This window comes from Symphalangus syndactylus, chromosome 19, assembly GCF_028878055.3.
Source record: "Symphalangus syndactylus isolate Jambi chromosome 19, NHGRI_mSymSyn1-v2.1_pri, whole genome shotgun sequence".
NCBI lineage: Eukaryota > Metazoa > Chordata > Mammalia > Primates > Hylobatidae > Symphalangus > Symphalangus syndactylus.
Genome location: NC_072434.2, coordinates 22,444,500 through 22,470,154, shown reverse-complemented (window position 1 = coordinate 22,470,154; position 25,655 = coordinate 22,444,500). Strand labels below are relative to the sequence as shown.

General features: G+C 37.6%; 1 protein-coding gene across 11 annotated transcripts in view; it reads right to left on the bottom strand.

Moving 5' to 3' along the window:
- Positions 1–25,655, bottom strand: part of KIF14 (kinesin family member 14) — a 70,046-nt gene that overhangs the window by 27,077 nt on the left and 17,314 nt on the right. For all 11 annotated transcript variants that reach the window (XM_055234839.2, XM_063613696.1, XM_063613699.1 and 8 more), the window contains 13 exons: positions 25,389–25,505; positions 24,767–24,882; positions 23,433–23,605; positions 21,568–21,715; positions 21,261–21,324; positions 19,466–19,650; positions 14,912–15,014; positions 13,332–13,492; positions 11,367–11,514; positions 10,446–10,598; positions 7,482–7,608; positions 2,582–2,675; positions 1,637–1,766 (listed from right to left, as the gene is read on the bottom strand). In XM_055234839.2, the coding sequence (XP_055090814.1) occupies positions 1,637–1,766; positions 2,582–2,675; positions 7,482–7,608; positions 10,446–10,598; positions 11,367–11,514; positions 13,332–13,492; positions 14,912–15,014; positions 19,466–19,650; positions 21,261–21,324; positions 21,568–21,715; positions 23,433–23,605; positions 24,767–24,882; positions 25,389–25,505 (1,719 nt within the window). The remainder of the gene's footprint in view (positions 1–1,636; positions 1,767–2,581; positions 2,676–7,481; positions 7,609–10,445; positions 10,599–11,366; positions 11,515–13,331; positions 13,493–14,911; positions 15,015–19,465; positions 19,651–21,260; positions 21,325–21,567; positions 21,716–23,432; positions 23,606–24,766; positions 24,883–25,388; positions 25,506–25,655) is intronic.

The following is a 25,655-nucleotide window of genomic DNA, read 5'->3' as shown; positions in this document are numbered from 1 at the left end:
ATAACAAAATGAAACCAACAAAAAGATGATATCAGGAAAAAAGGTGTATGATAAATATAATGGCTTATCAAAATATGTAAATAACTTTTATAGCTATATTAATTTCCTACATTTCATTTAACAAAAAATTCAGCCAGGCGCGGTGGCTCACTCCTGTAATCCCAGCACTTTGGGAGGCCAAGGCGGGTGGATCACAAGGTCTGGAGATCGAGACCATCCTGGCTAACATAGTGAAACCCCCTCTCTACTAAAAACACAAAAAATTAGCCGCGCGTGGTGGCGGGCACCTGCAGTCCCAGCTACTCAGGAGGCTGAGGCAGGAGAATGGCGTGAACTCAGGAGGTGGAGTTTGCAGTGTGCCGAGATTGTGCCACTGCACTCCAGCCTGGGCAACAGAGTGAGACTCCATCTCAAAAAAAAAAAAAAAAATTCAAAGGGAATGAACACATACTTTACCCATAAAGAAACAACAGCGAAATCCCTAGAATTACTAGTTATTACAATACAGGTTGCATACAATGGCTCACGCCTGTAATCCCAACATTTTGGGAGGCTAAGGTGAGAGGACTGCTTGAGGCCAGGAGTTCAAGACCAGCCTGGGCAACACAGCAAGACTCTGTCTCTATTAAAAAATAATAATAATAAGCCCAGGCATGGTAGCTCACGCCTGTAATCCCAGCACTTTGGGAGGCCAAGGTGGGTGGATCACCTGAGGTCAGGAGTTCGAGACCAGCCTGGCCAACATGGTGAAACCTCGTCTCTTTTAAAAAAATACAAAAGTTAGCTGGAGCTAGTGGCAGGCACCTGTAATCCCAGCTATTCAGGAGGCTGAGGCAAGAGAATCGCTTGAACCTGGGAGGCGGAGGTTGCAGTAAGCTGAGACTGCAGCACTGCACTCCAGCCTGGGCGACAAGAGCGAAACTCCATTTCAAAAAATATATATATATATGTGTGTGTAAAATGCAAACTGGTAACATTGGTAAATGGCAATATTTCTGGCAAGCAATTTGTCGGTGAGCATCAAAGTGTAATAAAAAGTTCATATTTTTAGTTTCATTTTGGAAAATAAATGATGACAAAATAAGATATTAAAAACTACTATGTACAGAGATTTTTTAGTTGTGACTATAACAGGCAGCAGGCAGTTGGAAGCACTCAAAGCACAGCAACGGAGAAATGTAAATATGCAAAAAGGTACATTAGGCATAGGAAGATCATTTCAAATGATGTAATATGATTTATGTCTATCAAATTTCTTCTTTCCTTAAGCTTAAATGTAAAAATTTTAAAAATATACAATTATGACACTAGATTCTACTCTTAAATTTCTCTATTATACCTATAACTATATTAAAACAATCCAATAAAACTCCATTTAAATGTAAAAATAAATATATATAATTGTTAATACTGGTTGGTTTAGGTAATGGATAGATTGCCTTTTATTTTCCAAATTTTCTATATGGAGAATATGTCACTTTTATATATATTATTTTTTTTCACCAAAAGCAGGTACTTGAACTTTTATACTTTTTTTTTTATTCTTTTTTTTTTTATTATTATACTTTAGGTTTTAGGGTACATGTGCACTTTTTTATTTTAAAAAATTTATAGAGATTTTAATAATATTCCAAACCTCATAAAGTTCTTTCATTGCTGCAAGTTTAGATTCAAACTTTTCCAGATTCCAGAATGTTGAGATTCCTAGTTTCAGGTTACGAACCCGAATAGAAGTGTCAGAACTACTTTTATCTGATATATCATGTCTGAAAGAAAAACAAACAAAAAAAAGCTTATCCTGAAACATACACATTCATTTATACTAAGAGTTTTCTGGGGTAGAATAATTTCCCTAAAAATTCCATCCACTGATTAAGTCTTTCCACAGTTAAGTATTTTTATTATAGTAATAATCATATAAGCATAAAACATATAAAAATAACAAAAATTTTTTAAAATCAAAAATTTCTAATAAGGTATGTTCCTTTTGAACAATGAAATACTGATACATTTTCAATTCAAAAGAAAATTAGCAAATTCCTAAAACAACTAAAATTATTTTATTTATAAATATACTAGTACGTTAATTGTTGAAATCTCTCTTAATCCAGAATGACCTCTGAAAGGGTAAAGTCTCACTGGGGATTCTGGGGATTCTGATACCAGCTCTTTCCTATAGCTGTAGAATGGACCTTAGAGAAACTAAATGATAGCCGGGCGCCGTGGCTCACGCCTGTAATCCCAGCACTTTGAGAGGCCAAAGCAGGCAGATCACCAGGTCAGGAGTTTGAGACCAGCCTGGCCAACATGGTGAAACCCCATCTCTAACTAAAAATACAAAAATTAGCTGGGTGTGGTGACACACACCTGTAATCCCAGTTACTCAGGAGGCTGAGGCAGGAGAATTGCTTGAACCTGGGAGGTGGAGGTTGCAGTGAGCCCAGATTGCGCCACTGCACTCCAGCCTGGGCAACAGAGCAAGACTCTGTCTCAGAAAAAAAAAAAAAAAAAAAAGAGAAACTAAATGATATAAAGGCCAACTTGTTTAAAACATTTCTAATCAGGATAATTAATTACTCACCTGCCAAAAACATAGTATGTTTTCAATTTGCTGCTGATAGCATTGGCTTCCTGAATCATCATTGAGAGTTTCATAGAGCTCCAAGTTGTCTGCACTAATACAAAGCACACAGAAAAGATTCAAAATACATACATGGGCACTAACATATACCATTAGGCAAAACAATTCCTAAAAAAAAATTACTGATTTTAAATGAATAGTTTCAACTCTATATTGCAGAAGGATAAGTGATATTTGAGTAATTTGGTGAAATAAAACATTTTTCATGTAAAATGAGGTTTTTGCCTGTGGGAAGATGTAAGAAAATGGAAGTTGATATAAAAACGCCAAAGACAATGCTTTACTTTCTATTATATAGAAAAAAAAATTTTTTTCTAATGTCTTTTTTCTTTCTTCCTCATTTCTAAATTCTTTCAAGTATTGGGTATTCTATAGTCTTATTTATATAGAAACATGTCCTTTTGTATTTTGCCTAAAAATTAAGAAAAAAATATATATATATATGTCAGGACATTAAAATAAAAAGGGAAAATAATTTAGTGCACAATTTCACTTTCTTTTTTTTTTTTTTTGAGTCAGGGTCTCACTAGGTCGCTCAGGCTATAGTACAGTGGCTCAAACATGGCTCACTGCAGCCTTGACCTCCCCAGGCTCAAGTGATCCTCCCATCTCAGCCTTCCAAGTAGCTGGAACTACAGGTGCATGCCACCACACCCAGCTAACTTTTTTATATTTTGTAGGGATGGGGTTTTGCCATGTTGCTCAGGCTGGTCTTGAACTCCTGGGCTTAAGCAATCTACCTGCCTCAGCCTTCCAAAGTGCTGGGATTACAGGCATGAGCCACCACACCCAGCTCCTAATTTGAATTTAAGATTATGACTAGGCACAGTAGCTCATGTCTATAATCCCCATATTTTGGGAGGCTGAGGCAGGAGGATCACTTGAAGGCCAGAATTTCAAGGCCTGCCTGAGCAATATAGTGACACCCTATCTCTAGAAAATAAAATAAATTAGCCAAGCAAGGAAGCATGCACCTGTAGTCCTAGCTACTGGGGAGCCTGAGACAAGAGGATCACTTGAGCCCAGGAGTTTGAGGTAGCAGTCAGCTATGATGGCACTCTGCACCCCAGCCTGTGTGACGGAGCAAGACTTTGTCTCAAAAAAAAAAAAAAAAAAAAGATTATATCATAAATATTTTCTACATTGTTCAGGCAAACTTATAACCAGTAATCTACTAAAAATAGCTTTTAGGAAGGATAAACTCATTATTCACATGAATTAAAAAATCAAGTAATCATTGTAAGGCACTGTCTAGGCCCTCAGAAGAATAAAAGTATTGCTTCCTGGCAACAGACACAAAGAGTATTGGCTGGGTGAAGTGGCACATACCTGTAATCCCAGCACTTTGGGAGACCAAGGCCGGCAGATCACCTGAGGCCAGAAGTTTGAAACTAGCCTGGCCATCATGGTGAAACACTGTTTCTACTAAAAATACAAAAATTAGCCAGGCGTGGTAGCGGATGCCTGTAGTCCCAGCTACTTGGGTACTTGGGAGGCTGAGGCAGGAAAATTGCTTGAACCCAGGAGACAGAGGTTGCAGTGAGCTGAGATTGCGCTACTGCACTCCAATGTACTCCAACCTGGGTGACAGAGCAAGACTCTGTCTCAGAAAAAAAAAAAAAAAAAAAGAGTATTAATATTTTAAAAGTTATTTTAAAGAAGTTATAGAAAGTACACAACATACCTACCAAGTATTCTTGCTAAACAACTGAACCTGAATTTGATAGGCCTGTAGATCTAACTACCACTTTCTAGGGAATACTGGAACAGAGGAGCCTGTTAAGCAACACCAGGGAGACACAATCAGCAAAATCCAGAATCCAAAACAACTCTACAGGACAAATCATCTGATTTCTTCAACAAATTACTAGATGAAAGAGAAGAGTAAATTTACAGATTAAAAGAGACTTAAAAGGCATATCTACCAAACGCAATGTGTAGATCATGTTGGTATCCTGATTCAAACAAATCAAGTTTTTTTTTTTTAAAAAAGGATGAAACAATCCAGGAAATATGACTATGGAGTAAATATGTGATGTGTAAGAAATTATTATTAATATAGTTATGGCAATGCTTAAAAGAGTGAAAGAGAAAGAGAGGGAGAGCAAAAAGAGAGTCCTTATCTAATTTAGAGATACACAGTGAAGTGTGTACAACTTAAATGATATGATGTCTGGGATTTGCTTCAAAATAGTCCAGGGAAGCAGTGAGTTTGAGGATAGAGGCAACAAGATTGAACATGTGTTGATAATCATTGAAGTTGGATAAATATATAAAGGCTTACTGCAGCAATCTCTACTTTTATAGTTCATTTAAAATTTTCCATAATAAAAAAGTTTATATTAAAAATATGCTGTGTTTTACAAAGAAATGTACCAAAAAAAGTGCAATCAAAAGTCTCCCAGGACTTGGCTAGGCATGGTGGCTCACAACTGTAATCCCAGCACTTTGGGAAGCCGAGGCAGGCAGATCACCTGAGGTCAGAAGTTTGATACCATCCTGGCCAACATGGTGAAACCCTGTCTCTACTAAAAACACAAAACTTAGCTGGGCATGGTGGTGCATGCCTGTAATCCCAGCTACTCAGGAAGCTGAGGCAGGAGAATCGCTTGAGCCTGGGAGGCAGAGGTTGCAGTGAGCCGAGATCACACCACTGCATTCCAGCCTGGGCAACAACAACAAAAAGACTTTAAAAAAAAAAAAAGTCGGGCCGGGCCCCAGTGGCTCACACCTGTAATCCCAGCACTTTGGGAGGCTGAGGTGGGCGGATCACGAGGTCAGGAGATAGAGACCATCCTGGCCAACATGGTGAAACCCCATCACTACTAAAAATACAAAAACTGTACTCCCAGCTACTTGGGAAGCTGAGGCAGGAGAATCGCTTGAACCCAGGAGGCAGAGGTTGTAGTGAGCTGAGATCGTGCCACTGTACTCCAGCCTGCCAACAGACAAGACTCTGTTTCAAAAAAAAAAAAAAAAGGTCTCACAGGACTTAATGGCTTCACTGGTGAAGTCTACCAAACAATTAAAGAAGAATTAATGCTAATCCTTCTCAAACTCTTCCAAAACACTGAGGAGGAGGGAACATTTCCAATTCCTTTTGCAAGGCCAGCATTACCCTGATGCTAATGCCAGACAAAGACACTACAAGAAAAGAAAACTGCAGGCCAATATCCCTGATGAACATAGATCCAAAAATCTTCAACAAAATACTAGCAAACCAAATTCAACAGCACATTAAAAGGATCATACACCATGATCAAGTGGGGTTTATCACTGGGATGCAAGGATGGTTTAACATATACAAATAAATAAATGTGATATACCACATTAACAGAATAAGGATAAAAATCATATGATCATTTCAATAGGTGCAAAAAAGCTTTGACAAACTACAACATCCTTTTATAATAAAGGCTCTCAACAAATTAGGTATAGAAGAATGTACCTCAGCATAATAAAGGCTATATATGACAAGCCCACACCTAACATCTTCAATGGCAAATAGCTGAAAGCTTTTCCTCTAAGATCAGGCACATGACAAGGATGCCTACTCTCACCACTTCTATTGAACACAGTACTGGAAGTCCTAACAAAACCAGCTGGGCAAGAAAAAGAGATAAAAGGTATCCAAACTGAGAAGGAAGAAGTAAAATTGTTTGCTTACAGATGACATGATCTTATATATAGAAAACTGTAATAACACCACCAAAAGTGAAATAAGCCAGACATAGAAAGATAAATACTACATGATCTCACTTATATGTGGAATCTAAAAATGTTGAACTCATAGGCACAAAGAGTAGAATGATGGTTACCAGGAAATACAGGATAGGAGAATGGGAAGATGTTGGTCAAAGGGTACAAAGTTTCAGTTATGCAGGACGAATACACTCTGGAGGTCTAATGTACAGAAAGTTGCCTATAATTAATAATATTGTATTGTATACTTGAAATAGGAGAGTATATCCTAAGTGTCCTCATGACATAAAAAAAAAAAAAACTAGGTGAGGTGATAAATATGTTAACTAGCTTGATTATGGTAATCATTTTGCAATATATGTAAAAACATCATGTTGTACATCTTAAATATACTTAATTTTTATTTGTTAATTACACCTCAGTAAAGCTAGAAAAAAAATCTCTTAAGAAAAAAATGTCTAAGTGAAAAAACAAAGTAATCCATGACTAAGCACAACTATTAACAGATATAAAACAAGGATTAAGAATTAGAATAAGATATATTTTTTAAAAACATGCTGCACATTGAAATTTTGCTTACTATTCGCTCAGTTGCAGTACTATTAACAAATTGCCAGACTGGGTGGCTTATAAACAACAGCAATTTATTGCTCACAGTTCAGGAGGCTGGAAGTCTGAGATCAGGGTTCCAGCATCGGTCAGATTCTGGTGAGGGCCCTGTTCTGGGTTGCAGACTACCATCTTCATGCTATGTCCTCACTTGGTGGAAGAGGTGAGGGGACTCTGCAATTTCTTTCACAGGGGCACTAATTCTATCTATGAGGACTCTACCTTCATGACTTACTCACCTGCCAAAGACCTCCACTTCCTAACACCACTGCCTTGGAGGTTATGAATTCAATATATTAATTTTGGGGGAACACAAACATTCAGTCTAAAGCATTGATATAATAAATATTCTAAAAGCTGAATATTCAAAAAGAACCATTCATACAATTTTATTTAACCCAGAAAAGTCAACAACTAGAATAAAATATTTTGAATATGTAAAGGCAACTAATGCTAATATTTTAGTAATTATATTACATATAACATGCATAATTTTAGAAAATATTTGCTAAAATCAGCATACACTCACTTGTAAAAGTTTTATCCCTATTACTCCGATTCTGCTGTAGAATTTGTACTTCTTTAGCAATTTTTTGCTTTTCAGTTTCTAAAGCTTCCAGAATTCTTGCATGACGGATGCTATGGTCTTCTAAAGCCTAATTGATATTCATTCATACAGACCCACATGTGAGAATATGCAAAGAGAGAAATTATAACACCACATTGAGATGACGGATATGTTAATTTGCTTCACTATAGTAACCATTTTACAATTTATATACCCCATAACATTGTATAACTTAAATATACACAATAAAACCTATTTAAAAAAAACAGATTGATAATGATAACACACTACGGTAAACCTCATTTTATAGTACATGTTTTATTAAACCTATGTAGTTAACATGTTTTATGTGTTTTATTAAACATGAAAAGCTTTTAAAAATGATTTATAAAATTTCCTTACAAAATAATTTTTCCCCACAACAGTATCATTAGGAATTTTTGATGACATAAGTTAATCTTTTTTCTTCCCATTGATAGAAGTTAATGGGTATATATATATACATACACCATGAAATACTACCCAGCAATAAAAAACAAAATATCTTTTGCAGCAACTTGAATGGAACTGGAGGCAATAATTCTAAGTGAAGTAACTCAGGAATTGAAAACCAAATATCAGCATGGTCTCACTTATAAGTGAGAGCTAAGCTATGGGTATGCAAAGGCATACAGAGTGGTATAATGCAGCGCTCCCCACGCTTTTTGACACCAGGGACTGGTTTTGTGGAAGACAATTTTTCCACGGACAGGGGCGCAGGGGTTGGTTTCAGGATGAAAGAGTTCCACCTCAGATCATCAGATATTAGATTCTCATAAGGAGCATGCAACCTAAATTGTGAACTGTGTGCACTCCTGGTACAATGGACATTGAAGACTCAGAAAGAGGGAGAGTGGGAGAGGGCAAGGAATGAAAAACTACCTACTGGGTACAATGTAAGCTACTCAGGTGACAGGTGCACTAAATCCTAGACTTCACCACTATATAATTCATCCATGAAACCAAAAGCAATTTGTACTTCTAAAGCTATTGAAATAAAAATAAATTAAAAATAAGAAAACCCAAAAAAAGCAGAAAAAAAAGAAGAAAAAAGGACAAACTGTTAAAAAAAAAAAAAAAAAAAAAAAGGCCATATCCAAGAACACTTGTTGACTAAACAAAGAAATTAAATTCAAAAGATACAAGAAATCTAGTTTAGTACAAATAAGCATTATAAGCCCAGTAACAATAATCGTTTTTCGGCCGGGTGCAGTGGCTCACGCCTATAATCCCAGCACTTTGGGAGGCCAAGGTGGGAGAATCATGAGGTCAGGAGTTCGAGACCAGCTTAGCCAACACGGTGAAACCCCGTCTTTACTAAAAATACAAAAAAAATTAGCCGGGCGTAGTGGCAGACACCTGTAATCCCAGCTACTCAGGGGGCTGAGGCAGCAGAATCGCCTGAAACCGGAAGGCAGAGGTTGCAGTGAGCCCAGATCACGCCACTGCACTCCAGCCTGGGCAACAAGAGCGAAACTCCATCTCAAAACAAAACAAAAAATAATAATAATAATTGTTTTTCAAGATTTAAACAGTTCTATGTTTTTCTCCTAAAACTCTCTCAGGTGGTTCACTAGCCACTTTGTGTCCGGGAGCTGACTAATAGGTGTATAATAACCGTATTATGGTATCAATACTTTGCAATTACTAGGAGTATTTTATTCCACCCCCAACTCCCTCCCTGGTTTCCCCAACCCCACAAACTTGGAAAAAAGAGAAATAAAATTGCCATTTGAGAGAGTAAAACCTTAAGATTAAGATACAAGGAATCAAAACAGTGGCTTGCAAACTTTAGTGTTCGTCAGAACATCCCACAGGGCTTCTTAAAATAGGTTCTGTGCCCCACTCTCAGTTTCTGCTTCAGTAGTTCTGGAGTGCGGCCTAAAAATTTGCTTTTTTTTTTTTTTTTTTTCTGACAGAGTCTTGCTCTGTCACCACGCTGGAGTGCAGCGGTGTAATCTCAGCTCACTGCAACCTCTGACTCCCAGGTTCAAGAGATTCTCCTACCTCAGCCTTCTGAGTAGCTGGGACTACAGGCGTGTGCCACCATGCCCAGCTAATTTTTGTATTTTTAGTAAAGACGGGCTTTCACCATGTTGGCCAGGATGGCCTCGATCTCGACGTTGTGATCCACCTGCCTCAGCCTCCCAAAGTCCTGGGATTACAGGTGTGAGCCACTATGCCCGGCCTAAATATTTGCATTTCTAACATGTTCCCATGGTGATATTGATGTTGCTGGTCTAGGGACCACCCTTCAAGAACCGCTAATAGAAAGAATGGCCCAAAATATTGACAGTAAGGTGCTTGAAGGTATTAACATTCTGGTTTTATCCCTTAGGCTTGTGAAATTGATTAGTTGAGGTGGCCCATGAAAGATGCCTCTATCCTCAATGACAAGATAAAAGCAGGCAGGTGCCTGAGCTCCTAAGAGTGAGGTAATGAATGCCCTACTGTGAGTTCTGGAAACAGGCTGCTTGCTGCTCTTTCCACAGGCAGATGTTTCATTGTGACATCAGGATGTGACCCAGTATAAGAGCTGTGCCTTTTTTCCTTCCTCATATGTGACCTACTACTATTTCACTTATTTAAATTACTTGGCATGACTGATGACCAGATAGCTGTAGATGCGTAAAAAGAGAACAGTGGAGTAGAACTAGATGGAAATAAGAACTCTGTCTCTTTCAAAATCTCTGTGTGATGTGTGAGCAGATCTGTGAGCAGTACCAGGATATAAGCTTTCAGGCAAGAAGTACTTTTCTCATCTACACATCTACAAACCTGGATTTGGCTCTCTTCTGTCAACATACCATAAGCAACTTCTTTGAAAAAGAAAAAAAATCCACCTTTTTCTCAGAATAGAGTTAACTGGTTATACAATAAGATTACCTGTTTTGTAGCCAAAGTCTCCATTTCTAATCGCTTTTTGTTGACATATATTTCCTGTTCAAGATGCTGCTTTGCCTTTTCTAATTCCTCAATTTTGTGATTAGCCTTCTGGTTATTTATTTCCTGCATTTTTTTCCTTTGAGACTCTTCTCTCTTTAAAGAACGATAATAAAAAATAACTCAGGCAAAAACCGTAGCAAAAAAGTACAAAAGTCCCTTTCTTTAACAAATGTACAAGAAATTACTCACTAATAGAAAAGTTGCCCTGTTAAAGCTTCTCCACTTCATTCAGGTTAACTAAAAATAAATATCACTAGTCAAACTTCTTAAGAGTATTCTCTAAAATGGGCTTCTGGGAACCCAAGATTTCCAATAAACCATGGAGACAGCCATGACTCAAGCAGCTAGAGGACAGAAGTTTCTCTTTATTTTTCTTCTAGTAGCCATTGTCTATTATCGCCACCAACTTGTCTCTTTTCTTTTTTTTTTTTTTTTTGAGACAGGGTCTCACTCTGTCAAGGTTCACTGCAGCCTTGACCTCCCTGGGCTAGATGATCCTCCTATCTCAGCCTTCTGAGTAGCTGGGACTACAGGTGCATGCTACCACACCGAGCTAATGTTTTAAACTTTTTGGAGAGACTGGTCTCCCTACATTGCCCCCGGTTGGTCTTGAACTCCTGGGCTCAAGTAATCTGCCCGCCTCGGCCTCCTAAAGTGCTGGGATTACGGGCATGAGCCACCATGCCCAGCCCTGACTTATTTCTTAAAGTAAAATTAAAAAGGGACAAGACTCACTGTGGCTTTGATTCACTATCTCTGATCTCTCCCAGTTCCCTTATAGGGACATAATCAACTTTATAGGCAACACATCACTTGGGGTACAAGGCGGAAAAAAAAAATAAAACTAATTCTGCCTTTTACCAGTTCTGCTTCCAGTGCTTTTATTTTGCTTTCATATGCAGCTTTTTGAGAAGAAAGCTCTTGCTGAGCCATTTCTTTTGCAATCTGGATTCCTTGCATCATTTCTTCCTTTGCCTTCAACTGAGCCTCTTTTATTTCTGCTTCAAGTCTACAATGTAGCAAGATGTTTACAGGGTACATGTTAAGAATTCTTTATACATCATAATGTTCTTAATCCTACTGAAAAGTTTTCCATTGAATGAAAGTTTAAATCTTAAAACTTGATTTCTGACATTCTATCAACAGTGTTTTTAACATTTTCACTGGCTCTACAATTGTTTACACTCAAAATTTAAACACACAGGACGAAAAATTGCTTATTTCTAACTTAGTTACTATTGCAGATGCCTGACATCTAAATAAAATCAGTGCTTTAGTAACTACATTATACAGAAATTTCCATTCCTAATTTTACTGAAAAAAAGAATAAGGGTATCAAAAAGAAGGCTAGTGGATATCACAGCTAGGGAGAGAGGAGAATGGCTATTGTTTAACAAATACAGAGTTTCAGTTTGGAATAATAAAACATTTCTGGAGATGGATGATGGTGAAGGTTGCACAACAATGTGAAGGCACTAGGGTGGGCACAGTGACTCATGCCTGTAATCCCAGCACTTTGGGAGGCCAAGGCAGGTGGACTGCTTGAGCTCAGGAGTTCGAGACCAGCCTGGGCAACATGGTGAAACCCCATCTCTACAAAAAAACACAAAAATTAGACGGGCGTGGTGGTGTGAGCCTGTAGTCTCACATGCTCAGGAGGCTAAGGTGGGAGGATGGCTTGAGGCCAGGAGATGGAGGTTGCAATGAACCGAGATCATGCCAACTGTACTCTAGCCTAGATGATAGAGCCAGACTCCATCTCAAAAAAAAAAAAAAAAAAAAAAAAAAAAAAAACACACACACACAAAACAATGTGAAGGTACTTAATGCCTTTGGACTATACAATTAAAAATGGCTAACATGGTAAATTTTGTGCTATTTATATTGTAGTCAATAAAAAAAAATTCTTTTTAAAGGGCAAAAGCAGGTTGAGGCTTCTTAAAAGGTGACAAAGCAGTTAGTCTAGCCTATAACCAGTTCTTCTTGATTCCTCCTCCTTTCATCCTCTTTAGTCATCAGGCCTTATCAATCTTATCTCCTTTATGTTTCCTTCCTACCTAATCACACTATATTTATCTTACTTCGATAGTCTCTTAGCTGCATTTGCAGGTTTTAAGCTTGCTCTATCTCTAATACATTCTCCAGATTTGAGTGCTGGTGATCTCTCTAAAAATGTGATTTTGATTATCAGTGTCTCACGTCTGCTCAAAATTCTTTAATGTTTCCCTTATCCTTTAAGATAAAGTCCAAACTCCTTAGCATTTTATTTGTATACAGTTTACCATTTAGCTTACAAGGATACTGCTTATGCCAGAAATCCTACAATACTGCATGAACTAAAACTGGGGCACAAGAAGAAAAGAAAAACAAAAGTACACTCTCCCAGTCTTCCTCTGGCTAAATTCTAATCGTCTGTTGGGATTCTCCTCTATGGGAAGTCTTCTCATCTTCTAGAAACCTTCCCTGATAACTGGTCAGGGCCAGGTGTCACCCCGTGAGCTTCCACACCACACAGTTCAGGACTCTTGTCAGAGAATTGTGTCAATAGCACTGTTATAACTGTCAGCCCCTCGAGATGATGAATTCCTTCAGCACATAAGCTAAATTTCAATCCTTATTCTTTATATCCCCAGCATTTGGTACAGTGACAGACACATAATAGATGGTCAATATATATTTGCTGAACTAATGAATGTACCAAGAGAAAAAACTGTATCACTAGAAACCAGCACCCAAAGAGTTAATTACTAGAGACTGGCACAGTGTGATTAACTGTTGTAGATCTCTCTCATACACTTACTATTTCATATCAACAGCAATACTTACTGTGATCTCTGTGCCATGAGCAACTCATTTTTTGCAAATTCAAAGTCTTTGGGACCCTCACTTATAGGAGTATCTCTTCCAGATGGTCTTTTTCCTTTCTGGACTTCTACTGGATGATTAAATCTAAAATAATGATCTCCACCAAGAATCACTCGATCACCCTAAAGCACACAAAAAAATGTACTTGAGGTGAGTCTCAACCAAAAACTTAAATGAGAAAATTTATTATGCCCAACAATTCAATATAGTCTAGTATTAACAATAAACATAAACATCATAGCAACTAATATTTATTACTTTTTTTTTCCTTTTGGCACAGAGTCTCACTATGTCACCCAGGCTAGAGTGCAGTGGCACAATCTCAGCTCACTGCAACCTCAGCCTCACGGGTTCAAGCAATTCTCCTACCTCAGCCTCCCGAGTAGCTGGGATTACAGGCATGCACCACCACGCCCAGCTAATTTTTGCATTTTTAGTAGAGATGGGGTTTCACCATGTTGGCTAGGCTGGTCTCGAACTCCTGACCTCATGATCCACCCACCTCGGCCTCCCAACGTTTATTACTTTGTATATACCAAACACTGCATTAAGCACATTACATATAGAGTCATATGTCTCTTAACAACAGGGATATGTTCTGAGAAGTACACTGTTAGGTGATTTCATAGTTGTGTGAACATCATGGAATGTACTTACACAAACCTTGATGGTATAGCCTACTACACACCTTGGCTATATGGCATAGCCTGTTGCTCCTAGGTTACACACCTGTACAGCGTGTTACTGTACTGAATACCATAGGCAACTATAACACAATGGTAAATATTTGTATATCTAAACAGAAAAATATACAGTAAAAATACAGTATTATAATCTTATGGGACCACTGTTATATATGTGGTCCCTCATTGCCCAAAATATCATTATGAAGTGCAAGACTTTATGTTATCTCATTTACGATTCACAACAACTCAGTGAGATACATATAATCATCCCAATTTTAGGAATGAGGAAACTAAAGAGCACAAAGCTTAATAATAACAACAGACATTCATTGAGAGCTTACTATTTGCAGATACTATTCTAAGAACTATATACACAAATTATTATTTCAGTTAATCCTTCACTATCTCTGAAAGGCAGGATATAGAGCCACAATAGATCTGGGTTTGCCTGTAACACACTGCTGTTTGTTCTCTTGATGTAATTATTAATAATGATTTCAAAAGTGTCCTGACTTGTGTGATATTGTTCAATCACCTAGTTAAATAACTTGCCAAACGTCACAGAGCAAATGGCAAAGCCAGGATTTCGACCCTGTCTGTCTGATTCTAAAGCCTAGCTCTTTATAGGACACATAATGATGCTGTTAGTGGTCAGCTCTTCAGGTACTGATTCATATAAATGTAACTTTTTTCTTTGCACAAGAAGGCAATTAATAGGAAAAAGAATTTTTGAAATGAAAAAGTCCTTAATCTGCTTCAACACCTTTATCTTATAGAGAAAACCAGAACTCAAAGAAATTAAATGACTTGTCCAAAGTCAAACAGTTTCTTATATTGTAGCACCCATCCACTTACATGATGTAATACTGTGATTTCCAAAATATGTTTTCCATTTACATATGTCTTTGCTTCCCCAACTGGGATAATACTCACTGTCCCACCAAAATTTTTGATGGTACTGTTAAAATAAGAAGCACATTGTTACAATTATAGAACACACTAAAAAGTAAGAAAAAGGCAATATGGTATAATTCTGTTTGGGCTATTCCTTTGGTGTTAAGGTTCATACCAATACGTAACAATAATTTAAAATTATTTTATTTCCCTCCAACTAGATTTTTTTTTTTTTTTTGAGACGGAGTCTTGCTCTGTGGCCCAGGCTGGAGTGTAGTGATACGATCTCAGCTCACTGCAAGCTCCGCCTCCTGGGTTCAAGCCATTCTCCTGCCTCAGCCGCCTGAGTAGCTAGGATTACAGGCACCCACCACCATGCCCTGCCCAGCTAATGTTTGCATTTTAGTAGAGATGGGGTTTTGCCATGTTTGCCAGGCTGGTCTCTAATTCCTGACCTCAAGTGATCCACCTGCCTCAGCCTCCCAAAATGCTGGGATTACAGGCATGAGCCACTGCATCGAGCCTCCAATTAGATTTTGAAGTTTGGTGAAAAAAGCCTGGCCTCTAGCAATCCGATCCACCTGTGGTGGGAACATTCTTCATTGGGTGTATTTTTATTATAACTTCTTTGAAAACAAAAACCTTCCCCCAAAAATAAAAAAAATAAAAAATAAAACTCTAGCAAAAAACATTAACATACTGCCAATGATTTCTTATGAATAAAACAGTTTTAAGTGTTTTTTCAATTTTCTAAGCTTCTGGTTTTACATATGAGCTTTAATAACAGAAAGAACAAATATTTTTCCACTTTTGAAAAGTAGGGTACTACAGAGGAAGGAAAAACATGGAGATCAAAGTGTACTCCTTAAGACATCTAATTAACTGGATGATAAGGTGATACTGTGGAAAATCAGCTATAAGTGCTACATATTTGAGTCTTTTTATTCAGAGAATAGGAAAGAAACTCCAAAGTCCAATTCATCTTTGGATTAACTGGACAGAAAGAAAAACTGCAACAAACGCTGAGTCCTAACCAAAGATCTTTTTAGCGGTTGATTAGGCTCCAAGATCTGTGATTAGAGAATAACAGTTTAATTAAAGCACCTAGAGAAAAGTATATGGAAAAAATAGTTCATCCTTAGGCACTACATCCCTCCCACCAGTCTAGTGTCTTATCCGGGTGAAGGTTTATACAATGTGTACTTGTTCTGATCCCTTTCCTCTCCTAATTCTATCTACTCTGCTCTCAAAATTCCATGGCCTACCATTCTGGACTCCCCACAATCTAGCTTCAACAACCAACCTCCCTCATCTGCCACTATTTTCCCATAAGAACCCCATTTCACACTCAATCAACCATATGAATACTCTGAATTTGCCTTTATGTCAGCTTTCCTCCTTTCTTTGAGTCATTCCTTCCAGATAGGACATCCTCTCCCTTCTTGCAACCATTCTTGAAGGCCCAACTTAGAGTCCTCTAAGAAGCTGTTCTTTAGGGTTTAAGTTAGAAGTCAACTCTTCCTTCTCTTCACTTTTAAGCAGTAAGTATGCAGTACTCATATAACACTTAATATGCATTAATAGATACTGAAGTTCTTTTTTTCTCTTTCACATGACCAGCCTCAGCCACGAAGTTCTTTTATTCATTAAGCCTCCAAGAGCCAGGTATGTGTCAGCAATGAAGACAGACACGAAACCAGCTTTCATAAAGTTCATGGTCTAGTGAACGAGATAAACTGAGGAAGGTAGGAAAAATGGAAGTAGAGAGTTAGAGGCAAGCAGGAGGCTTCCAAGTTCCTTACTGGACTCTTAACTCTTTGGGAGCATGTTCTGTATCTTTGCCACAGATGTTAAAAATGCTGTATTTATTTGTTAAAGAAAATACTTAATAAAAGAGCAAAAGAACCTAAAGAACAAAAGGATATGCCCTAACAGATATAAAGATTCATGGCCAGGTGCAGTGGCTCACATCTGTAATCCCAGTACTTTGGGAGGCCAAGGCAGGTGGATCACCTGAGGTCAGGAGTTCAAGACCAGCCTGGCCAACATGATGAAATCGTCTCTACTAAAAATACAAAAATTAGCTGGGCATGGTGGCTACTCAGGAGGCTGAGGCACGCGAATTGCTTGAACCCAGAAGGCGGAGGTTACAGTGAGCCAAGATCACACTACTGCACTCCAGCCTGGGTGACAGAGTGAGACTCCATCTCAAAAAAAAAAGATATAAAGATTCATTACAGGCTGGGCATGGTAGCTCACACCTGTAATCCAGCACTTTGGGAGGTCAAGGCGGGCGGATCACCTGAGGTGGGAGTTTGAGACCAACCTGGCCAACATGGTGAAACCTGATCTCTACTAAAAATACAACAATTAGCCAGGCGTGGTAGCAGACACCTGCAATCCCAGCTACTCAGGAGGCTGAGGCAGGAGAATTGCTTGAGCCCAGGAGGTTGCAGTGAGCTGAGATGGCACCACTACACTCCAGCCTGGGCGACAGAGCAAAACTCTGAATCAAAAATATAAATAAATGAAGATTCATTACAAAGCTCAAGTAATTAAGACCATGGGGTATTAGTAGGAAGAAACAGATTCTGATACTTTTAGAAATTTTTTGTAGGAGCACTACAGATTCCAAAAGAAGCAATAAACTATTTAATATATGGTACTGGGAGAAATGGCTATTCATGTGGAAAACAGATGAATTTAGATCCCTATTTCACACCAAATAAAAAATTCCAGACATTCAATAACTTAAATGTGAAAGCAAAACTTCAAAACATCTAGAAGAAAATTTAGGAGAACATCTCTATGACCTCAATGTACAACAGTCTTTTTTTTTTTTTTTTTTTTTTTTGAGATAGAGTCTCACTCTGTTGCCTAGGCTGGAGTACAACGGGGTGATCTTGGCTCACTGTAGCTTCCACCTCCCAGGTTCAAGTGATTCTCATGCCTCAGCCTCCCAAGTAGCTGAGACTATAGGTGCCCACCACCATGCCGAGCTAATTTTTGTATTTTCAGTAGAGACGAGGTTTCACCATGTTGGCCAGGCTGATCTTGAACTCCTGGTCTCAAGTGATCTGCCTGCCTCAGCCTCCCAAAGTGTTAGGATTATAGGCGTGAGCCACTGCCCCTGGCCAGAATATTCTTTCTCTCTCACTTTTTTTTTTTTTTGAGACTGAATCTCGCTCTGTCACTCAGGCCGGAGTGCAGTGGCATGATCTCGGCATACTGCAACCTCCACCTCCTAGGTTCAAGCTATTCTCGTGCCTGAGCCTCCCGAGTAGCTGGGATTACAGGCAGGCACCACCATGCCCAGAAAATTTTTTGTATTTTTAGTAGAAACGGGGTTTCACCATGTTGCCCAGGCTGGACTCAAACTCCTGAGCCAATCTGCCCACACGCCTGTGCTAGGATTACAGGCATGAGCCACCACGCCCAGCCAGAACATTCTTTCTTTAAGACATAAAAACTGACAATCATAAAGGAAAAGACTGATGCCGGGTACTACGATAAAATTAAGAACTTCAATCAATCAAAAGGCACCAGAGAGAGTAAAAAGATGTTACACATTAGAAAAAAAGATATTTATACCAAAAAGCTCACGAAGGATTGGCAACTCCTACAAAGTATTAAGAAATAAACAAACAAATCAGTTGAAAAATCAACAAAAGATATGAAGAGGTAAGTCACAATAGTAAACAAAAATGGCCAATGAACACATGAAAAGATGTTCAACCTTATTATTAATCAAAGGAATGTAAAATGAATCCATAATGATATACTATTTTATGTTCATCAGATTGGCATAAAGTCTGACAGTACTAAATATTGGCAAGGATGTGGAGTAACAGGTATTCTCAAGGCCAATGGGAGTAAAAATTCATTTTGGAAAATAATTTGAAATTACTAAAGTTGAGCATGCACATATTCTACAACCTAGTATCTCTACTCTCAGACATACAATTTAAAAGCACTTCCTAAACTTTATAAGAGATAAATTCATACAATGGAATACTTCATAGCAGTGAAAATAAAACAGGACCAATGTACATAAATCTTGGAAACACAATACGGAGTCAAAAAAGTTTACAATATATACACTCCAACAATATATACATTCCAACAATATATACAAGTATTTCATTCATATGAACAAAATTCACATAAAGTAACATTTTTAAATTGGTCAATCCAACCAAAAATTCTGTTATGTAAGATAGATAGTTTACTTTCATGTGCATCATTATAACTGCAAGAAAATAAATTATTCTTCAATCAACAGATCAAGTATGCCAAAACAAAAACAGAGAGAGCATTACACTGTACTTTATATTGAGAGTAACTGACCTATCATCCTTACAACACACTCAGAATGTATGTTTTTCCTGACTAAACAATGGGTTTGAAGAATTCTACCAAACGATCTGTATCAATGAATATGCTGTATGAAGGAAACCACATGTTATCAAGATATAGAACAAGTGCCTTTTCTTTTTTTTTAGAGGATTAACATACCAATGATCATCAGCAATCAGCACCCCAGATAACTGAATATCATGGCTTGAGTTTGGTTTATACTTTCCAACTGTAGTTGTTCCTTCTTTTATCATATATAGCAGCATCTCAGATAGTTGTGGATCTTCATTCAGATTAACAAGGTTTGGTAAATGATTGTCCATTTGAAATGTAATTCCTGCTTTCTGGTAGAAGTCAGAAAAAGAAATTCTTAATCACAGTATGAAATTGTTAAATTCACCTAAAACAAATGGTCTATATTAAACATTAGAACAATCCTATATGAAGTCTCACTAAATTAAAGGTTTTTTATTATTATTATTATTATTTTGAGACAGAGTCTCGCTCTATCACCCAGGCTGGAGTGCAGTGGCATGATCTCAGCTCACTGCAACCTCTGCCTCCTGGGTTCAAACGATTCTCCTGCTTCAGCCTCCCAAGTAGCTGAGACTACAGGCGCATGCCACCATGCCCGGCTAATTTTTGTATTTTTAGTAGAGATAGGGTTTCATCATGTTGCAGGCTGGTCTCGAACTCCTGACCTCAGGTGATCCACCCGCCTCAGCCTCCCAAAGTGCTGGGATTACAGGTGTGAGCCACCGCGCCCGGCCATAAAGGTTTTTTAGACTCTCTCCTCCTTCCTTAGAATCTCTCCTTTGTGACCTCCCTATCTTCTTTGTCCTTCACCATACTCAGTCTACTCATATATCAATCTATCATCACCAAATTGTGTCTTCTTATTGACTGACCGTCTTTAGAATAGATCAGTTTGTTTTGTTGCATCTTCATTGCCTTCACCACAGGCCCCTGTCAACTCACACCAAAACTACTGAAGCAGCCTCTTGATCACCAACAGCTTCTGTTTTCAATCCATCTTATATCCTATGCCAGGTTAATTCTCTTGAAAGGGTGCTCTCAAAATGTAAATTCCCTGGTCACTTTTCAACAGCTTCTCACTTCCTACAGGATACAACTTAATTTCCTTGGCCTGGAAATCAAGTCCTTCATAAACTAGTCATAACATATCTTTCCAATGTTATCTCCTTATGATCTCATATAAACTGCTTCCAATAAAACTAATCTACATACCCTTTCTAAAGACACCTCAAACTTTTCTACCTTTACTTTCACAGAATTTTCTCTTCCGAGAATGCGCTCTTCCTTTTCTCTTCCTATTAAAATCTTACCCAAACTTTCAAAGCCCATCTCAAATGCCACCTCTTTTATGAGATTGGATTGGCCATGCCCAAGGAATTTTCCCTCCTTCTCCTGAATTCTTATAGTACTCCCCCACTACCAATCACTTGAAATACTTTTCATTATATTAGGTTCAACCATATGAAACTGCCAGTGTTCAACCATGCTTTACCTACAAAAATGGCAATTGCTTATGGCTCAATCTAATGAAATCACATTGCATTTCAGTCTTCTATTTACGTTTTGTAAATCTCTGTGGATCACAAGCTCTCTGAGGGATGAAACTGTAATCACCTTGGCTTCCCCTGTTCCTGGCACAGCATAGACATTTAATATATATTTGTAGAACCAAAGTAAATATAACAAGATCGTTTATTCATACTTTAACTTTCCAACTAGCTTATGGGCTGGCTCTAAGCAACCAGTCTTGATCTTAACATTTCTTTATATTAATTTTCCTTACGGTATTGCTTTGTACAGAGTCAGTATACAGTAAGTATTTGAAACATTAAATTTACATGCATTGGCATATTGGCAATATTTATTTCTTGGCATATTTCTTTTATTTTCAAATCAGTTTAGAAAGTTGAAATAATACCTGTAACTCTTTTGTTTCTTGAAGTTTTCTTTTTTCAGCTTGTTCAAACTTTTCTTTCCACGCTCTTTCCAAAGACAAAGAAAATAATAGAGTTAAAAACATCCAGATGTATAAGATTGAGAGTCAAGAGACAATCAATGAAAATTAGGCAACTACCTAGTAATATTTAAAATATGATAATCTGGGAGTGGGCTGCTCTATTCATAAGGAAGGTAAGGAAAAAGACTCAGTATCCTCTTGAGGTCCCTGCCATTCCTATGATTCCAGAGCAACACACTTAACATTTAGAGTACTGACTGTACTCTACCTTTGCATTTCTGCCATGTCTCTCTCCTGTTGATGCAGTTTCATTCTTAAGGATGTTATTTCTTGCCGACAGAGCCTGTATCGTTCAGGGTCAATATTCCGATTGTTTCTCTGAGCAGCTTTTAGCTTTGCAATTTCTGCCTTCAATTCTGAAGATTTATACAAAGATGCATGAATAATAACATTTAATATATAATAATTTCCACAGTAAGCATAATCTTCCAATCTTCTATTTCATTTGAAGTTTTAAATACAGTATTACTAAATAAAATAGAATATTGGAGAAATCAGCTTTACTTTATATAACCTATAAATCTTTACTTAGTCTTAACCTGAAATATGCTCCCATATTAATGAACTTTCCCTGTTCATAAGTAAGAAAGCTGTATAATGTACTGACCAAAGTGTAACACTTTTGAGAGGCAAAAGGGGAATTGTTAAAGTGAAAGTTTATTTAAAAAGTAAAGAAATAAAAGAATGGCTATCCACTAGGCAGAACAGCCAAGATCAAAGATTTTTCAAGCTGGAATTCAGAATATTTATTTATTTATTTATTTAGACAGAGTCTCACTGTCGCCCAGGCTAGAGTGCAGTGGTATGATCTCGGCTCATTGCAACCTCCGCCTCCCAGGCTCAAGCAATTCTCCTGCCTCAGCTTCCCAAGTAGCCAGGATTACAGGCGCCCACCACTGTGTCTGGCTAATTTTTGTATTTTTAGTAGAGACAGGGTTTCTCCATGTTGGCCAGGCTGGTCTCGAACTCCTGACCTTAAGTAGTCCGCCTGTGTTAGCCTCCCTAAGTGCTGGGATTATAGGCGTGAGCCACCACACCCGGCCCAGAATACTTATTTTTAATGAAAACAGTCCCACTTGTGAAACAGAAGGGATCCAAAAGGGAAAGGATGGACCAGGATAGAGAAATCAGATTCTTCTCTGGCTCATATATCTGAAGTGTCTATCACCTTCTGCTGCTAAAAAGCGCCAGAGGACAAAGGGGCATGAAAAGATGATAGTTCGCCGGGCGCGGTGGCTCAAGCCTGTAATCCCAGCACTTTGGGAGGCCGAGGCGGGCGGATCACGAGGTCAGGAGATCGAGACCATCCTGGCTAACACAGTGAAACCCCGTCTCTACTAAAAATACAAAAAATTAGCCGGGTGTGTTGGCGGGCGCCTGTAGTCCCAGCTACTCGGGAGGCTGAGGCAGGAGAATGGCGTGAACCCGGGAGCCGGAGCTTGCAGTGAGCCGAGATCGCGCCACTGCACTCCAGCCTGGGCAACAGAGTGAGACTCCGTCTCAAAAAAAAAAAAAAAAAAAAAAAAAGAAAAGATGATAGTTCTACATCAGCAAAGATAAAACTATACAAATCAAGATTTCTTGCAGGCCTTAAAGTCTATCCTAAATTGATGATTACCTAGAGATAAATAGAAAGCAGTATTTAGCATAAATGAAGTTCAGCCTATAGTAGAAACTCAAGCTCAAATTGCCTTTGGATCAATGAACTAAGCCTGAGCAGAAGTAGTACATAAAATGTCAATGGAAGAGAGGTCATAAAAGAAAAACAGTAAATAGTTTTATTGGTATTTTGCTGCACACATCTACGACTGTGTAAATTTATTGTTTAATGCTGTTTCTCCCTTACCCACACTCTGTCTTCTATGTTCTTTCTCTAATTGTTTTTCTCCTTATTACTTGTTCTCTGTCCTTCTACCTATCATCCTCCATTACTATAGGCCGATGACTACAATCTATTAAAATAGGTATAGAAAAAAACCTTTGATGTTCATAAATTACATATTTTAAGACTGCAACTAATATCTGAGACTAAACTGTGGCAAAACAATTTTTAAATTCTGAGAAAATATTCACCTCTAATTAACTTAGCGTTCATATCTTCATTTACTTTGGCAATGTTGACTATTAAACGGGCTTGGTTAGCATATCTAAGTGTGCTTAATGTTTCTTCTATGTTGCTGGCAGCGGGACTAATCGTAGCAATCATTGCAGTTTTTGAATTTCCACCCAGACTTTCTTTTAACAGCCTGCAAGAAAAAAAAGTCATAATAAGACTTTGCTTCTACAACAACTTAATAACGGTAATTATCTAGAAAGCACAAAACAAACTAATAGGGTATATAATACAGTATTATTATACTCTACTCAAATACCATTTAAAACTTTTCTGGTATTTGTAACTATTTCTAGATCTCATAAACACTCTTTCTCTCTTATACTTTTTATATTTTTTCAGGAGGCAATAATCTGTGCAGAGATTTTAAAATGTGGTGAATCATCAAGTATTTCATGACTGTGAGCTACCATAGGGAAGGGACTATGGGTCTTGGTCATCTTTGTATTTCCAGTGCTACCACAACCTTTTGAAGCAGGTGTTCAATAAATGTTGAAAATGATGAACATTGAAACAAAAATTCTATATTGTACTAAAAGCAAAATCTTTATTTTAGAGAAAAAGAGTATGAGACTTAAAACATATATTAGTGCAGAATGAATGTCACTATTTTTAACTTTCATAAGACATGAAAAAAATCAGATTTTCCCTTATAGGTTTCAAGGTGGCAATCACATTATAATAAACCAATTATAAAGACACATTACCCTCAAGTAAAGATGCAGTCCTTATCGTAACTGTATATTAATGCCTATCAGAACTGAATATTAAATCCATACAGATGTAACCTGAATGTAACATATTGAAAATTAAATATACATTCACTAATGAAAACATTTATTGAGCACCCATGTATTAGTCATTGTGTAGCAAGCAAACAAAATTATTCAATTTCTCTTTATACAACTAGCAATATGTTTGGTAGTACCATATATGTTCAAACATCATGCACAAATAGTAGTTAAGTACAAGAATAGTTATTTACACTCATATAGTACATATTATGTATTAAGAACTGTACACTAATAATTTAATTCTCACTTACCCATAAAAGGTATTGATTTTATTCCTATTTTACAGATGAGGAAACAGGCTAGAATATTAAGTAATTTGCCCAAAGTCACAGAGCTTATAAGATGCTGAGCTGAGATTCAAATCCAGGTAGTTTGGCTCTAGAATTCATAATGCTTACCACCTTTCTCCATCCCAAAGTTAATGAAGTCAGTCTATCATTCTTTTCCCCACAGTATTCACCATATTTTATACAATTCTTTATACTTCAAAAGATACTTGCCATGTAAGAACAGATTCACGATAAGGAATAAAAACTCTCCTTTGGTTTGCTTGTTCCGAGAGTGCAGATATAACTTTTCCCAAAGTTAGCAAGGACTTATTAATACTCACACCTTCCTGCATGCAAGAAAAAAAAAAATTTTTTAACTTCAAATACTTCTCAGCAAGAAATTTATTTCACAAAATATATTTCTCCTCTCATATAATTACTGAGTAAATACTTTTTTATTTTTATTTTTTGAGACAGAGAGTCTCATTCTGTTGCCCAGGCTGGAGTGCAGTGGCACAAACATGGCTCACTGTAGCCTCGACCATCCAGACTCAAGCGATCCTCCCACCTGAGCCTCTCAAGTAGCCGGGACTACAGACACATGCCACAACACCTGTCTATAAATACTTTTTTCTATAAACTACCAACTTTCTTATGACTCAAACATATTTTCTTTAAAAATTAATCATAACCAAAAAGTACGTATCTCTTTTTCGACCACAGCAATGCAGTCTATAAACTGCAGATAAAGATATATTTGGGGGGGTTAAGTAATGTATTCAGTTTGTATTCTCCTTAAAATAATGACCTCAGGAATAAATTTCATCAAAAGGAGAAAAAGCATTCCATTTACCTTTAGTCGATCTCCACTAGTGTGAGCTGTAGAGCAGCGCTCACTGCCTGCCAGATCTATTAGGTTAATTCGACTTGTTATTCTGTGATCGTGTTCTTCCCCTTCCACAAATTCTGTCTACAGCAAAATGATATTAAATTAAATTAATTTAAGTTCTATGACTTCCAATCAATATAGGTTTTTTAAAGGGAAAGTTGTAAAAGATTACACATCACTCTTTTATTTTTTAAACAGTCCCTCCTTTTTTTTTGAGACAGGATCTCACTC